Source organism: Gorilla gorilla, chromosome 23 (assembly GCF_029281585.2).
Source record: "Gorilla gorilla gorilla isolate KB3781 chromosome 23, NHGRI_mGorGor1-v2.1_pri, whole genome shotgun sequence".
Taxonomy (NCBI): Eukaryota; Metazoa; Chordata; class Mammalia; order Primates; family Hominidae; genus Gorilla; species Gorilla gorilla.
This window is the reverse complement of record NC_086018.1, coordinates 44,630,601-44,647,929: the sequence shown is the minus strand read 5'-3', so window position 1 is coordinate 44,647,929 and position 17,329 is coordinate 44,630,601. Positions and strand designations below refer to the sequence as shown.

Here is a 17,329-nt window from a genome sequence, read left to right as displayed (position 1 = left end):
CTGTGAGGTGCTACCCATCCCCGGTCCCCAGGAGACGAAAGGACACAGGCTGTGAGGTTCTACCCATCCCCGGTCCCCAGGAGACGAAAGGACACAGGCTGTGAGGTTCTACCCATCCCTGGTCCCCAGGAGACACATTCAGACAGGAGGCGGAATGCAGGCTGCCGGGGTGGGGCAGGGAGGAATTCCCACCAGGGAGCTGGCGTGTGACACGTGCTGGGCCTCAGTCTGGGATGACGAAAGGTTCTGGAGGTGGAGGTGGAGGTGGCAATGGCGGCACAACAGAGGGCATGTGCTCCGTGCCCCTGAACTGCACACTGACAGTGAAAATGAAAATGGTGCATTCTGTGCTCTGTGTATTTTACCACAACAAGTAAAAAGAATGAAGCCTACGTGTGTGCAAAGATGACCAACTTCCTGCACAATAAAAGCCGTGCAACCTACAGCCACTCGGCACTGCCGTCTTGCCCCTCAGGGCGGTGGAGAGAGAAGCCTGAGAACAGCGTGGAGGCCGGGGTGGGGGCACATGGCCCTCAGGGGGCTATGGAGGGCACACCACGGAGGCCGGGGTGGGGGCACATGGCCCTCGAGGAAGCTATGGAGGGCACACTGCGGAGGCCGGGGTGAGGGCACACGGCCCTCGAGGGAGCTATGGAGGGCACACTGCGGAGGCCGGGGTGAGGGCACATGGCCCTCGGGGGGCTATGGAGGGCACACCGCACAGCTGCCAGGACCACCACACAGGCACACTCGGTCCAGCACTTCCACCAAGAGTGCCGCAGCCCACATGGGCACCAGGCTGCCAGGAGTGATGGACGCTAAGAGCCACAAGCACCTGCAATCCCTCAGTGGGGACAGATTAGCTGAAGTGACGAACATCCCAGGGTGAGATCCTGAGCTGCTGCCAGGAGTGAGGCTGCTTGGGGTCCGCCACAGAAGAGCTCCTGGAGCACTGAGAGGGGCGGTCAGAACACCCCGGGCTGCAAGGTGGGCTCCTGTCTGAACCTGCCCCTCCAGGGAAACCCTCAGACCCTACTGGTGGGCACGGAGCACGGCGCGGCTGCACGTGAGAACGCTGTAGATCCTGGAAAAGGGCAATCTCGGGCCTCTGCATGGCCCAGCGAGACCATGTGGAAACACATGCACACAAACACTCAATCGCAGGCATTCAGCCTTATTCATCACAGTCCAAGAATGGGAACTGCCCGAGCGCCCACAACAGATCAATGAATAAAGACAACAGGCCGGGCGCGGTGGCTCACGTCTGTAATCCCAGCACTCTGGGAGGCTGAGGCGGGTGGATTGCCTGAGCTCAGGAGTTCGAGAACAGCCTGGGCAACACGGCGAAACCCCGTCTCTACTAAAAATACAAAATATTAGCCGGGCGTGGTGGTGTGTGCCTGTAATCCCAGCTACTCAGGAGGCTGAGGCATGAGAATCGCTTGAACCTGGGAGGTGGAGGTTGCAGTGAGCCGAGATCACACCACCGCACTCCAGCCTGGGTGACAGAGTGAGACTCTGTCTCAAAAAAAATATGATGAAACAGGTTCAGCCATAAAAAGGCAGGCGGCACCAATGCACACCGCAGCATGGATGAACCTCGCGTCCCTTACACGACCAAAGGACAGACACACGAGGCCTCGTGTTATATGAGATGCCCCATATGGGCAAATCCATCTACAGAAAGCAGGCTGGCGGCTGGCGGGGCGGGGGGCCGAGGGAAATGGGACAGAAAGCAGGCTGGCAGCTGGTGGGGCCGGCGGCCAAGGGAAATGGGAGTGACTGTGAAAGGAACGGGGTCTCTTTCAGGTGATAAAAACCTTTTAAAACTGTAGTAATGGTAGCACAACATTGTAAATATGCTATTAATAGAAACCCCTGAGTCCCACACTTTTAGTGGGTGAACTGTATACTGTATACCCGGTGGGAATATCTCAATTAAGCTGTTATAAAACCAACCCCCAAGGCCTCTGTGCCTGAGCCCAGGTCTCAGGATGTTTCTGGGAGGCTGCCCGTCTGAAGAAGGGTGATGAGAGGGGACCTCAGAAGGAGCAGGGCAACGCTGCACAGCCCCCCACCCCAGGGGCCTCGTGAGCCTGGGCCGGAGCAGCGTCAACGTGCTACAGGAACGAGGCTTCGCAAAGGAGCCCTGGAACCAGGAGGAGGGTTTAGCCAATCAGTATTTCACGGTCATTAATAATTACAACTCCCTCCAAGCTAACCATAAGCAAGACGCCAGCCACGTACGTTTCACTTATTATCTCATTTGATCCTTAAAGCAGGCCTGGGGGTGGACGAGACTGCCATCCCCCTTAAAAGCTGAGGACACTGAGGCTCAGGTGCAGGTTACACAGCTAAGGAACTCAGCCTGGTCTCTGCAGTCAGTGCCTGACCCGCATTCAGCAAGATGCCCCAAGCGGGGCCCTGCTCACCCACACTACGAATCTCCTGGGATTCCAGACGTCCGAGTCCCTGAGGTGGTTTCCCCCCACAGCCCCTCACAGCCTCGAGGAAAGGGGACCCCAGTCCACAGGCTGACCTTGCCCTGGCCTCTGCAGCATTTGCCCCTACTCAGTGGGCTCCCTCTCAACTCAACATGCCCCCTCAAGCCCCCTTGTGCCTCGTGCACCACCACCTGCCCACCAGAGCTGGTCCAGACCACGGCCTGACTCTCCTGTGACCCCAGCAACACCGCTAGCACCATACCCTCTGCCACCCCCAGGAGCCACATTCTCCAAGCTACTCCCCAGACATCACCCTGGAGCAGCCAGCTCTGACACTGACCCTCCCCCGCAGGGGATCCCTGATGCCCCCCAAATCCAGATGTTCTGCCCCAGGTGAAGACCCCCATGATCCCACAGCCCTACCTCCTGCTGCTCCAACCAGACCAATACCTGCAACCCTGGCCCTGGCCCCCTCACTGCAGCCCTCCACCTGCCCCTCAGACACCAACGCACACACTCAGTCCACCTGCCCCTCAGACACCACGCACACACTCAGTCCACCCGCCCCTCAGACACTAACGCACACACTCAGTCCACCTGCCCCTCAGACACCAATGTACTCAGTCCACCCGCCCCTCAGACACCACACACACACTCAGTCCGTCTCTGACCAGCGTGGGCAGGACACGAACCTGCCTGAGTCCATGCTTGGCCCGGCCACAGAGGACAGGGACGAAACCCCAGCCCACACCAGGGGACGAGGACAGGTACTCACAGGGTCCCTCAGGCGGGAGGGTCCCTACCGAAACAACACCTGGAGCAGGACAGACGGATGGCGGAGAGGGAGCTGGGGAAACAGCCCCGCTCTGGCCTTTGCGTGGAATCCCCGTCACCCCTCCCTGTTGAACCATGTGTGTGTCGGGAGGGAGATTTTTGTTCCCGAGACACCCACCACATGCTCAGCACAAAGACCTCCATCGGAGAATTGTGGCCCATGCCCTCCGTGCCAGCCCCAGCCAGAGGCGGATGAGACACAGCTCTCCGGCGAGGGCAGGCCCCTGCCGTTCTGCCACATAACCTGCACAAGGGCAGACACCCTACCGGGGTCCCGGTCCACCCCCAGGACCAACCACAACCTTTGCCTGGGGATGGCCGATCCCGGCAGGCCGGGCGCTCTGTGCTCTGTAGTGATGCCCCAGGAAGCCAAGCGGCCCCACCTGCCTGATTGGGCAGTGTCGAGAGAGCAGCAGCAGTAAATTATTAATTCCTGCTGAGAGCAACGCACAGTCACTGTCCTGTTATAAAGCATTAGCAACGCAAGGAGCCAGGGAAGGCCGGCGCTCCCAGGCCACACCTGGAAAGAAGACCTGGCTCAGGGGCTGGAGGAGGAAACCAGCCGGACACCAAATTTGGTGTGTGCACACGGGGAGGAGCTAGAGACCACGCTGGGCCAGAGGAGGGGCCACAAGGAGCCCAACCCACCATGCTTCGGGCCCTGCCCCGCCCCCCACCAAATGCAAGTTTCTGCAAGGCAGGGACTGCTCCCACCTGGCTCCCCACGTGGCTCCCCACCTGGCTCCCACCCAGGGCCCAGGGCCTAGCTGAGGTGCTGCGTGGGTATTTGCTGTCCCCCCAGCTGGCCACAAGCCCAGCCCTGATTCTGCGTGGCTGATGAGGGCCCAGCCTGGGCTTAGCCAGCTTTGGGGGCTGGAAACGTGCACCTTGGCTTGAATAGAAGACAAGCCAGGCACCAGCGGCTTCCAGACAACGCCCGCCCTGCTCCATCCGCATGTCAACGCTCCCAGGGCCAGGCCGAGGCTTCCGTGTCACATGTGCGTGAGAAGTCTGCCACCCACCCAGAAAAGCCAGTGAGGAAAACCAATCCAGCCGCTGATCAGACCTGCGAACACAGAAGGCTCAGCGTGGCAGCACCCCGGCCCCACAGGTCTGCAGGGGTCGGGAGCAGGTGAGACAGAGAGTCAGGCCCAGTCCATCTCTGACCAGCATGGGCAGGACACGAATCTGCCTGAGTCCACGCTTGGCCCAGACACAGAGGACGGGGACGACACCACAGCCCACACTGGGGTACGAGGACAGGTACTCACAGGGTCCCTCAGCTCCTCGCTGTCCCGGGGCGAGGTCCGCGGTACCTTCAGGGGGATTTCGTCGCTGCATTCGGTGTCCGAGGCATTTGGAGACTCCGCTAGATCGAGGAAGTCATCTCTCTTGTGACCTCTGAACCTGATTTTGTCCAACCTCCTTAGCATGTTCAGCACTGAGGTCCTCTGCTTCACCCTAACATGACGCTCGGGCTCCCTGCAAGAGAGGGGCGTGGTCACTCTCCCGCTCACCACCTCCAAGCCCCACGAGCCAGCTCCCACACGCAGGGCACGGCCGGTCCAGCTTTCCAAAGAAAACCCCGACCCAGAGACCCCGCCCTGCTACCGTCCCTCCCACACACACCTCCAAGCCCCACGAGCCAGCTCCCACACGCAGGGCACGGCCGGTCCAGCTCTCCAAAGAAAACCCCGACCCAGAGACCCCGCCCTGCACCCATCAGGTGGGGCCCTTAGCCACCCCACCCAGGCCAGCCTGGTCAGCACTGAGCTGTGTCCTTGCCTCCCACCAAGCAAGGCCCCCGGCTCCCAGCAGGCAGAAGGAAGCCAGGGTTCTCAGCCTGGCTCGGCGAGGCGGCGCGCAGGCGCAAGGGAAGAACGCTGCTCTGGAATTGGGAAGGAGGGCCAGCCATGCCGAAAGGATGCCTAACAAACCGTCAAGAACGTGGTCAACACGACGGCCACATACACCACCAGGACGGCAGCCACGCCTGGAAACCAGCAGATGCGTGTGCTAGGGATGCCTCGGTTGATTCTCTCCTGGACCTAGGGGACCTGGCCTTGTGTCCCGCCTGCTCCACCTGGCCCCGGCTCCCAGGACTCCGCCCACACTGCTCCCTCTGCCTAAAGCGTGTTCCTACTCGCCATGCGACCAGGCTCATACTCTGAGACGTATTCAGATCGCACTAGCTCCCAGAAGCCCTCCCAGAGACAGCGGGGTCAGGCACCCATGGCCAGCTGGGCCTCCTGTCCCAGCCCCCATGCGTGCCTCCTCCTCCAATCAACACAGAAACCTGGTCACACTGAGGTGCGAGTCACCGTGTGCTGTATCAGGACACGCGTAATTCACACACACCACGTGCCAAAGGGCGGATGTGCCGTGGGGTACTGCTCCCCACATCGCTGCCCGACCTGGCCAGCAACACCAAGGCACCCCCAAAAGCCTGGAGGCCAGGATCAGTGGCCCACAGGAGGGGCCAGCTAGGCAGGGAGACGCCACCCAGCCCCAGCCCCATCACGCAGCTCCACGGCCTGGATGCCTCTCCCAAAACCCCGTCCCCAACTTGTGCAAGACACCTGGGTCCCCGTGGGAGGACTGCTCTGTACACACCTGGGCTGAAAGCCTGTCCTGCCACTGACCAGCTTTCTGAGCTGACATTTTTGCCTCTGAAAATGGAAAGATGCCAGTAAGGGAATTCAAGAAGACAGGGCGACTGGGCCAGGAGCAAGGAGATGGGGCGGGGAGTGATCCCTGGTGGGGGTATTTCCTGAACTTCCTGCTTGGGGCGGGCAGCATGGCAGGGAAGCACTGAGAGCAAGATCAGCTCCAGCTCCTACATGCCTGCCCCGCCTCCAAAGCCTCCTCCGCTCTCCTCAGCATCACAGTTCATGGCAAGAAGTCTCATTAACAGTGAGGACCGAAGACACAGAACGCACTAGAACCCGCGCTGAGCCACAGAGGCGCGGAGGTTCCCATCATGGTGAGGGGAGGGCAGGCTCTCCTGGGATGGGCACTTGAGTATTCCTGATGCCGGCCCTGCTGCAAAACCCACAGGACGCTGGGCGCGGTTGCTCACGCCTGTAATTCCAGCACTTTGGGAGGCCGAGGCGGGCGGATCACAAGGTCGGGAGATTGAGACCATCTTGGCTGACACGGTGAAACCCCATCTCTACTAAAAATACAAAAAATTAGCCGGGCGTGGTGGTGGGCGCCTGTAGTCCCAGCTACTCAGGAGGCTGAGGCAGGAGAATGGCGTGAACCCAGGAGGTGGAGTTTGCAGTGAGCTGAGATCCCGCCACTGCACTCCAGCCTGGGTGACAAAGCGAGACTCTGTCTCAAAAAAAAAAAAAAAAAAAAAAAACCCACAGGACACAGGCTCTACGGGGAGCTGTCCTGATGCCCAGCATCCCCTGGAAGCTGGGAGGACCCCAGGAGCGGGGTGTGGGTGATGGGGAGGTAGCAACTGCTGCTCATAGGCTGGGGGAGCATGAGCCAGCCATTTGGAAAAGTTTCCCATATAGGAGCTACAAATTGCAGAGGGACTAAAGGTTCAGTAAACTTAAAAACACACAAACCTTAAAAGAAAAGAGAACAGCTGGGAGCAGTGGCTCACGCCTGTAATCCCAGCACTTTGGGAGGCCAAGGTAGGCGGATCACGAGGGCAGGAGTTCGAGACCATCTAGCCAATATGGTGAAACCCTGTCTCTACTAAAAATAGAAAAATTAGCTGGGTGTGGTGGCAGGCGCCTGTAATCCCAGCTACTCAGGAGGCGGAGGCAGAGGAATTGCTTGAACCTGGGAGGCGGAGCTTGCAGTGAGCCGAGATCGCACCATTGCACTCCAGCCTGGGCAACAGAGTGAGACTCCGTCTCAAAAAAAAGAAAAGGGAACTTAGTAGCTATGAAATCCCTAGAGAGAAGAAGATGGAAGAGTCTATATTAAGGGACTGAAAAAAAAAGCCACTAAGTAAAAAAGTCTAACAGGCCACCAGGCAAAAGTAAAAAGCTCTCATTTGTAAAAAAAAAAAAAAAAAAAAAAAAAAAAAAAGTAAAAAATTTCAAAATACGCTATAAAACAGGGAATACACGTAACAAATATGACAAATGAAGGATTAATATCCATGTTACAAGACAACTTGACTAGGCCAGGTGCGGTGGCTGGCACCTGTAATCCCAGCATTTTGTGAGGCCGAGGTGAGTGGATCACTTGAGGTCAGGAGTTTGAGACCAGCCTGGTCAACATGGCGAACCTCCGTCTCTGCTTAAAATACAAAAATTAGCTGGGCGAGGTGATGTGTGCCTATAATCCCAGCTACTTGGAAGGGTGAGGCAGGAGAATTGCTTGAACCCGGGAGGCGGAGGTTGCAGTGAGCCGAGATCACGCCACTGCACTCCAGCCTGGGCAACAGAGCAAGACTCTGTTTTAAAAAAAAAAAAGGCAGCTTGACAATGTAGTCAATGTAGCAAAAATGACAAGACCACTTCCTAATACGCGAAAACCTTCAAGCTCACTAGAAAGGAAACCAGGCGGGCACGGTGGCTCATGCCTGTAATCTCAGCACTTTGGGAGGCCGGGGCGGGCGGATCACGAGGTCAGGACATCGAGACCATCCTGGCTAACACGGTGAAACCGCATCTCTACTAAAAATACAAAAAAATTAGCCAGGCGAGGTGGCAGGCACCTGTAGTCCCAGCGTCCCAGCTACTCAGGAGGCTGAGGCAGGAGAATGGCGTGAACCCGGGAGGCGGAGCTTGCAATGAGCCGAGACTGCACCACTGCACTGCAGCCTGGGACTCTGTCTCAAAAAAAATAAAATAAAATAAAGAAACGAAACTAAAGCTAACCCAGGCTGCGGAATGCAGCGGAGCAAGCACACAGATGCCCCCTGAACCGGCCACCCCACAACTCAGTACCAGGACCCTAGGACCAAGCTCAAGAAGAGGAGGCCTGGTCGGGGGAAACACGTCACACACCATCCATCAAGACCAGCAGGGCAGGGGGTCCTGGAACACCCTGGTGACCCACACAGGACCCCGTCCTTGTGAAGGGATGAAGGCAACTAAAACCGGGACCTTCCTGTGACCGTCGTTATGGCAAACAGGTGCGTGAAGAGACTCAGGCGCTATGGGGCCAGATGTCGGGAATATGGGCTTACGGTGGTCGTTAACAATTCTCTCTCCAAATCTCCTAAAATGCCTCCCTATTACTTCTTTTCCCACAATATTTTTTAATTATGGTAAAACACACATAATATAAATATTACCAATTTCATCAGTTTTTTGTTTTTTTTTTTTTTTTTTTTTTTTTTTTTAGAGACGGAGTCTCACTCTGTCATCCAGGCTGGAGTGCAGTGGCGCGATCTCGGCTCACTGCAAGCTCCACTTCCCGGGTTCATGCCATTCTCCTGCCTCAGCCTCCCGAGTAGCTGGGACTACAGGCGCCCGCCACCACACCAGCTAATTTTTTGTATTTTTAGTAGAGACGGGGTTTCGCCATGTTAGCCAGGATGGTCTCAATCTCCTGACCTCGTGATCCACCCGCCTCGGCCTCCCAAAGTGCTGGGATTACAGGCGTGAGCCGCCATGCTCAGCCCAACTTCACCAGTTTTTAGCATGCAGCTCTGTGGCATAAATTACATCCGTGATGCTGAGCGGCCGCCTCCGGACTCGTCTTGTCTAACTGAAACTCTGCTCACTGAACAGGAACTCCCATGCCCTCCCCAAGCCCCTGGTAACCACCATTTTTACTGCTTTTTAATGTTTAAAAAGGAAGGATGAACAGGCTAGGGGAAGTGTAGCAATGTAAAACCTACTTCCTTCCATTTTCAAAAACCTGGCGAGTCCTCCTGGTTGCGGCAGCTGAGAGGAAGGCGGAGGTGACGACCCAGGCGCTGGGGCCCGCAGGCCCTGGGTAAGGCACCGAGCTGGCCTCCACCCAAGGAAAGCGGGGGACACGCTCGGACACGCACAGAACTCTTGGCTGCCTGCAGGGCTCTGGGCAGAGGACAGCCCCCTTGTCTGGGAGGCTGTAATTCCGAGGCCAGGGCTGCCTTCCCAATCACCTCAGGCAAGCAAATGAGGCAATGAGAGAGGGGACAAAGGCCCTGAGTGTCCTGCCTGTCACCATCAGAATGCAATGCGTGCCCCGCCAGTGTCCAGCTACTCTGCAGTCTGCTCTCCCAGCCACCGGCTCAGCCCCAAACCCAGGGTCCTCCTGCTGGATGGTTCACAGCGGCCCTCGGGGAGGGCGTCCACACATCAGGGTCCTAGACGACCCTGCTCTCAGCCCCACTGACTCCACCACCCTCCTCACCCAACTCCCTGGGTCCATCAAAAAGACAGACTTTTCAAGCTTCGGTCAGTTAAGAATTAAACTCCATGTCATGACACATGTCACGACGCATGTCACAACACACTGCCAGGGATGGGCCTTCCAGCGTACACCGCCAGGGATGGGCCCGGGCTACGCCTCCAGCCTGCGCCTGCACCGGGGTAGGGGTGCCCTCCGCGACACACCGCCAGGGATGGGCCCGGGCTACGCCTCCAGCCTGTCCTGCACCAGGCTGGGGGTGCCCTCCACGGCCACATGGGCAGCCCCTGCACTGCGCTGGAGTGCTCCACTCTACACCAGGGTGACTTCATCTCAGTGACATTTGCAAAGAGCCATTTCCAAGTAAGGTCGGGTCCACAGGTACTAGGTGGACATGAATTTTGGGGGAGGACGCTGTTACCCAGCATACGCCCAACTTACAGATGCAGGAACCAAGGCCCGTCTACACACTGAGCATAGCTCCAGGCTGCACCTCAGGCCAGACCCGGGTCTCCCGACACCGCCCACCTGCGTCTCACCTGCACCTTCCGTCCTGCGTGCTGCAGCCGCGCATCCCCAACCAGACGGCCCCTGCCCTCCCCACTTCCAGCTGCCCATCCCCACCCCCTCCACGGTCCCTGGAGGAAGCCCAGCTCCTCAGCCTGCAGCCCAGCCGCTCTCCCCAGGACCAGCCCTTCCACCTGCACCTACAGGCCCACCCCTGGCAGCCCAGGGCCCCTGCGACTCCGAGCCATGCGGCCCTCTCAGATCAGCCTCCTCCCTCTCGGATGGGCCTCCCTCCCTCTCGGATCGGCCTCCCTCCCTCTCGGATGGGCCTCCCTCCCTCTCAGATGGGCCTCCTCCCTCTCGGATGGGCCTCCCTCTCTCTCAGATCGGCCTCCCTTCCTCTCGTCCTGTCAGGTTCTGAGGGGCTTCCTGGGAGGCTCCTCCTCTTGCCGGCCCTCCTGACGAGGCCAGGTTCTCAGGAGGCCTCCACCCTTCCTCACTGGACCCCTGGCCCCGGGCTGCACAGGTGCTTTACTGGTGGGTCTGGCCTGCACCCGACCATGGGAGGGAGCCTGCCTTTCAAGATCAAGATGGCTCCGGAAGAGCACGTGGTAGCCGGGACCACTGCCCCAGAGAGTAGCAGCTTTTCCCAAGGCTGGGGCTTCCACTCAGATGGGCCCTACCATGTCCCCCTGCCCCCTGCCCCCTACCTCCGTCTGTCTCAGATACATCCAGAAACACTCTTTCACTGTGGCTCCTCCAGGTCCTGGCCCAGAACCAGGATGTGCTACGAGGACCCAGGAACCATAGCCTCCAAGCCGCCCAACACCAGCAGGCACGGAGAGGGTGCTGTCTGCTGCGCTGGAGCCTGGAGGACCCCAGTCCTGTGCACTAGAGCAGGGCAGCAGGGCTCACCACGGCTGTCCCAGTCCTGTGCACCAGAGCAGGGCAGCAGGGCTCACCACGGCTGTCCAGGTTCTCCCAGGTTCTCCCAGGATCCCCCAGGCTCAGGGCAGCGCCCGGCCAGGCTCCAGGCTCTCTCTGCAAGCAGGACGGAATTGGGCCAGCCAGCCCTGGAACACAAAAGCATGCTGCTCTGGAAACCACTGAATTGCTTCTGGACACACAAAGGCAACAGTGTCTAGGGAACCCTGGACTCAGAAACCGCAAAGGACTTTATTTCCCCTTCCCCAGCCCAAGATTTTAAAAAAAAAAAGTGGTTCCTGGTCTCTGGCGCTTGCCCTGAGCCGTGTCTCCTTCACACCATCTCCCCTGCTAAAGCTCCTCTCCGAGTTCTGGGTCCCTGGATCACAGCTGACCTCCACATCAGGGCCCAGCTGCTGGCACGCCCTTCATCCCCTTATTATCTGGCGGCTCTCCTGCTGATCCTGGGATAAACAGCATCCGCTTTCCCACAGCCGCCAGCCCTCCTAAGCAATGTCCCTGGGGGACTCCCAGATGTTGAGCAACACAGACACACCTCCCCCACCCCCACTGCAGTGGGCCCCAGCCCCCACCTGGCCCTCCTCCAAGTCTCAGTCCTCTAGGGAAGGTAGCCCCTAAACCTCACTGTCAGAAAGGCCTGGGATGGAGGTTAGACCAGCAGCAGCTGGACAGCCAACCTGGGCAGCTGAAGAGGACGTGAGGATGGGGCAGCTGGCAGACTCCAGGGCTTTGCAGAGTGAACGGGAGGACTGGGGACGGCCAGCAAAGAAGGCCTGGTTCTACCAATACCCCATCGCCAGCCAGGCACCAGGACTCAGGCCTGTAATCCCAGCACTTTGAGAGAGGCTGAGGTGGGCAACGCAGTGACACAGAAAGTGAAATAAGAACACAAGCCAGCGTGGTGGTACGTGCCTACAGTCCCAGTTGCTCAGAAGGTTGACGCAGGAGGATCACCTGGGAACCTGGGAGTTTGAGGCTGCGGTGAACCACGATCGTACCACTGCACTCCAGCCTGGGTGAGAGCCAGACCTTGTCTCTAAGAACAAAACAAAAACATCCACCCCAATGTCCCCATGCTTATAGCCACATACTTGCACCTCCCTAACTCCTGATGCAAAGAGGCCCAAGGACCCAGCACACACACAGCTCCCTGGGCCCTCTGGGATCCTGAGACTGCAGATCTTGCCCTTCTAGCCCGTGCCCGACCTTGGCCACTATTGTTCCAACATCAGCCTCAAGAGGTCGGCTCACGACTGATGACATGTGTGCTGCCCCAAACTCAAGGCTTGTCCAGGAGTTTCATCCCCTCCCTGGATTCAGGCCTCAGTCCTGCTGGCTGGGCACAGTCAGGCGGCCTCAAATGCTGATGTCCGTATCCGGGTGTTTGGCTGCTCTCAACCCTGCCCCCCGACCTGGCCTCCCTGCAGGCTCCAAGCCGGACAGCTCACCAGTATCTCAACTATGCCACGCCTGGCACAGACTCGGGTCTCAAGGGGCACTCTGATTGGATGGCACCGTGTCTACCAGCTGTCTGGGTGAAACCCTCAAGAGCCCTTGATAGCCCCGTTCCTCACTCCACTGCCAACCTGCAGCGCGCGCCGGCCGCCTGCCTCCAGACGGGGCTGCGCATCTGTCCACCTCTCCCCACGACCCCAGCCTGGTCCAGGCAGCCGCGTGCCTCCCCTCTCCCCACCACCCCAGCCTGGTCCAGGCAGCCGCATGCCTCCCGAAGCCTTCTCCACACGGCAAGCATGGTGAGGCCTTCAAAGGCAAAATCAGCCTCTGCAGCGCCCCTGCCGAAGTACTCCAGGGGCTCCACGCACCCGGGTCAACACGGCTGCTCCCCCGACACCCTCATCAGCTCTGGCTCCTCTAGGCTTGGCTGCAGCTCTGCCGACCCCTTTGCAACCCTCCGACCACCGCCTCTGTCCCCACTGCAGGGCCCGACACGTTTGACTCTGGGACGTCGCTCATTTGCCCCATTCCCTAGGCGCCGCCCGCTGTCATTCCACCATCCTGTTTGGTTTGACGTGGGGTCCTTGGATTGCCCTGATGGCTTCCTTGTTTAGCGCTTGTGCCTCCAGCCCTGCTTGGTTAGAACCCGCCTGGTGCTCCCCTGGGGCAGGGGCTGTGTCTGGCTAAGTCTCCAGGGGCTCAGCTCTGCGGGTGATGCTCAGATGGACTCGACCTGCAGGCGCCCGAGTCTCCCTCTGCAGAGCTTGGCACGTGGTGGCCAGTGACAAACACTTGTTCAGAGAGTGAGGGAGCGACGCACGAAGGCAGCCCAGATGCCACGGCTGGGGGGTCCCCGCCAGCCTGAGCCCCCAGCCACCAGCTGAGCTTTCTTTCCTCTGCCAGAGGCCTCAAGAGAAAGGGACACCCATGGACTAGGGACACCCATGGACTCTGCCTTGGGCCCTGCCAAAGCACAGCGTCCCTGAATACACAAAAACTTTAACTACAAGCCTTCAGTGATCTGGGATGTTTCTCCAGGAAGAAACCTGAATTCCTTCCCTTGGCAAAGTATCTTCAGGCTTGAGTCATACGAGGGTCAGGCTGGAACCCCATGGGGCGAGCTGAGCCTTCTGCACCGTGACAGGGAAGCCACCCAGGGGGGCCAGGGAGTGGGCCCAGGGCTAAGCACACCCTGGGGTGCTAATGCCAGCACGGTGTATGGCCCGCTCTGGGGCCACTTGCCAGCGTGGCCCAGGAGAGACAGTCAGGAAGACTGGGAGGGCCAGGAGAGGCCTACCTACGTGAGTCTCCGCTTCTTCCTCTGTGCGCTGGGATCCTGTCCACGCCTGGGGAGGAAGGAGCTGGTTAATGTTTAAGGACCCAACACAGGGGAACCTACACGCACAAGGGAACCTACACATGGGGAAACCTACACGCACAGGTGAACCTACACATATAGGGGGAACCTGCACCCAGGGGAACCTACACACAGGGGAACCTACACACACAGGGGAACCTGGACGCACAGGGGAAGCTGCACACACAGGGGAACCCGCACACATGGGAGAACCTACACACGGGGGAACCTACATGCTTAGGGGAACGTACACACAGGGGAACCTACATGCACAGCAGAACCTACACACGGGGGAACCCACAAGCACAGGGGAACCTACACACGGGGGAACCTACACGCACAGGGGAACCTATACACAGGGGAAGCTACATGCACAGCAGAACCTACACACGGGGGAACCCACAAGCACAGGGGAACCTACACACGGGGGAACCTACACGCACAGGGGAACCTACACACGGGGGAACTTACACGCACAGGGGAACCTACACGCACAGGGGAACCTACACACGGGGGAACCTACACGCACAGGGGAACCTACACACGGGGGAACCTACACGCACAGGGGAACCTACACTCGGGGGAACCTACACGCACAAGGGAACCTACACACGGGGGAACCTACATGCACAGGGGAACCTACACGCACACGGGAACCTACACACGGGGGAACCTACACGCACAGGGGAACCTACACTCGGGGGAACCCACACGCACAGGGGAACCTACACACGGGGGAACTTACACATGGGGGAACCCACACGCACAGGGGAACCTACACACAGGGGAACCTACACACACAGGGGAACCTACATGCACAGGGGAACCTACACACGGGGGAACCTACACGCACAGGGGAACCTACACGCACATGGGAACGTACACACGGGGGAACCTACACGCACAGGGGAACCTACACACGGGGGAACCTACACGCACAGGGGAACCTACACTCGGGGGAACCTACACGCACAGGGGAACCTACACGCACGCGGGAACCTACACACAGGGGAACCTACACACACAGGGGAACCTGCACACACAGGGGAACATACACACACGGGGGAACCTACACAAGGGGGAACCTACACACACAGGGGAACCTACACACGGGGGAACCTACACGCACAGGGGAACCTACACACAGGGTAACGTACACACAGGGGAAGCCGCACACAAAGGGGAACCCACACACACGGGGGAACCTACACAAGGGGGAACCTACACACGGGGGAACCCACACGCACAGGGGAACCTACACATGGGGGAACCCACACGCACAGGGGAACCTACACACGGGGGAACCCACACGCACAGGGGAACCTACACACGGGAAAACCCACACGCACAGGGGAACCTACACACGGGGGAACCTACACGCACAGGGGAACCTACACATGGGGGAACCTACACGCACAGGGGAACCTATGCACGGGGGAACCTACACACAGAGGGGAACCTACGCATGGGGGAACCCACACGCACAGGGGAACCTACACACGGGGGAACTTACACATGGGGGAACCCACATGCACAGGGGAACCTACACACGGGGGAACCTACACGCACAGGGGAACCTACACATGGGGGAACCTACACGCAGAGGGGAACCTACACACGGGGGAACCTACACGCACAGGGGAACCTACACACGGGGGAACCTACACGCACAGGGGAACCTACACACAGAGGGGAACCTACACGCAGAGGGGAACCTACACACGGGGGAACCCACACGCACAGGGGAACCTACACACGGGGGAACTTACACATGGGGGAACCCACACGCACAGGGGAACCTACACACAGGGGAACCCACACGCACAAGGGAACCTACATACGGGGGAACCTACACGCACAGGGGAACCTACACACAGGGGAACCTACACACGGGGGAACCCACACGCACAGGGGAACCTACACACGGGGGAACTTACACATGGGGGAACCCACACGCACAGGGGAACCTACACACGGGGGAACCTACACGCACAGGGGAACCTACACACAGGAGAACCTACACGCAGAGGGGAACCTACACACGGGGGAACCCACACGCACAGGGGAACCTACACACGGGGGAACCTACACGCACAGGGGAACCTACACACACAGGGGAACCTACACACACAGGGGAACCTGCACACACAGGGGAACCCGCACACACGGGGGAACCTACACAAGGGGAAACCTACATGCTTGGGGGAACCTACACATGGGGAAACCGACACGCACAGGGGAACCTACACACAGGGGAACCTGTACGCACAGGGGAAGCCGCACACACAGGGGAACCTACACACGGGGGAACCTACACGCACAGGGGAACCTACACACAGGGGAACCAACATGCACAGCAGAACCTACACACGGGGGAACCCACAAACACAGGGGAACCTACACACGGGGGAACTTACACATGGGGGAACCCACACGCACAGCGGAACCTACACACGGGGGAACCTACACGCACAGGGGAACCTACACACACAGGGGAACCTGCACACACAGGGGAACCCGCACACACGGGGGAACCTACACAAGGGGGAACCTACACGCTTGGGGGAACCTACACACGGGGAAACCGACACGCACAGCGGAACCTACACATGGGGGAACCCACAAGCACAGGGGAACCTACACACAGGGGAACCTGCACGCACAGGGGAAGCTGCACACACAGGGGAACCTACACACGGGGGAACCTACACGCACAGGAGAACCTACACACGGGGGAACCTACATGCACAGGGGAACCTACACACGGGGGAACCTACACACGGGGGAACCTACACACACAGGGGAACCTGCACACACAGGGGAACCCGCACACACGGGGGAACCTACACAAGGGGGAACCTACACACACAGGGGAACCTACAAACGGGGAAACCGACACACACAGTGGAACCTACACATGGGGGAACCCACAAGCACAGGGGAACCTACACGCACAGGGGAACCTACACACAGGGGAACCTGCACGCACAGGGGAAGCCACACACACAGGGGAACCTACACGCACAGGGGAACCTACACACACAGGGGAACCTACACACAGGGGAACCTGCACGCACAGGGGAAGCCGCACACACAGGGGAACCTACACACGGGGGAACCTACACGCACAGGGGAACCTACACACGGGGGAACCCACACGCACAGGGGAACCTACACACGGGGGAACCTACATGCACAGGGGAACCTACACGCACAGGGGAACCTACACACGGGGGAAACCAGACGCACAGGGGAACCTACATGCACAGGGGAACCTACACGCACAGGGGAACCCACACATAGGGGAACCTACATGCACAGGGGAACCTACACACGGGGGAAACCAGACCCACAGGGGAATCTACATGCACAGGTGAACCCACACACAGGGGAACCTACATGCACAGGGGAACCTACATGCACGGGGGAAGCTACAAGCACAGGGGAACCTATAAAGCACAGGGGAACCTACACA

At 59.1% G+C, this 17,329-nt stretch overlaps 1 protein-coding gene across 4 annotated transcripts in view; it reads right to left on the bottom strand.

Annotated features, from left to right (window-relative positions):
* GRAMD4 (GRAM domain containing 4) overlaps positions 1-17,329 on the bottom strand; it is a 134,162-nt gene that overhangs the window by 79,925 nt on the left and 36,908 nt on the right. For 2 of the 4 annotated variants that reach the window (XM_063704573.1, XM_063704572.1), the window contains exon 2: positions 4,550-4,760. In XM_063704573.1, coding sequence (XP_063560643.1) covers positions 4,550-4,760 — 211 coding nt within the window. Of the gene's footprint in view, positions 1-3,219; positions 3,226-4,549; positions 4,761-5,215; positions 5,236-17,329 lie in introns of those variants that run through there. The other 2 variants (XM_063704574.1, XM_063704575.1) reach the window with 2 other exon arrangements.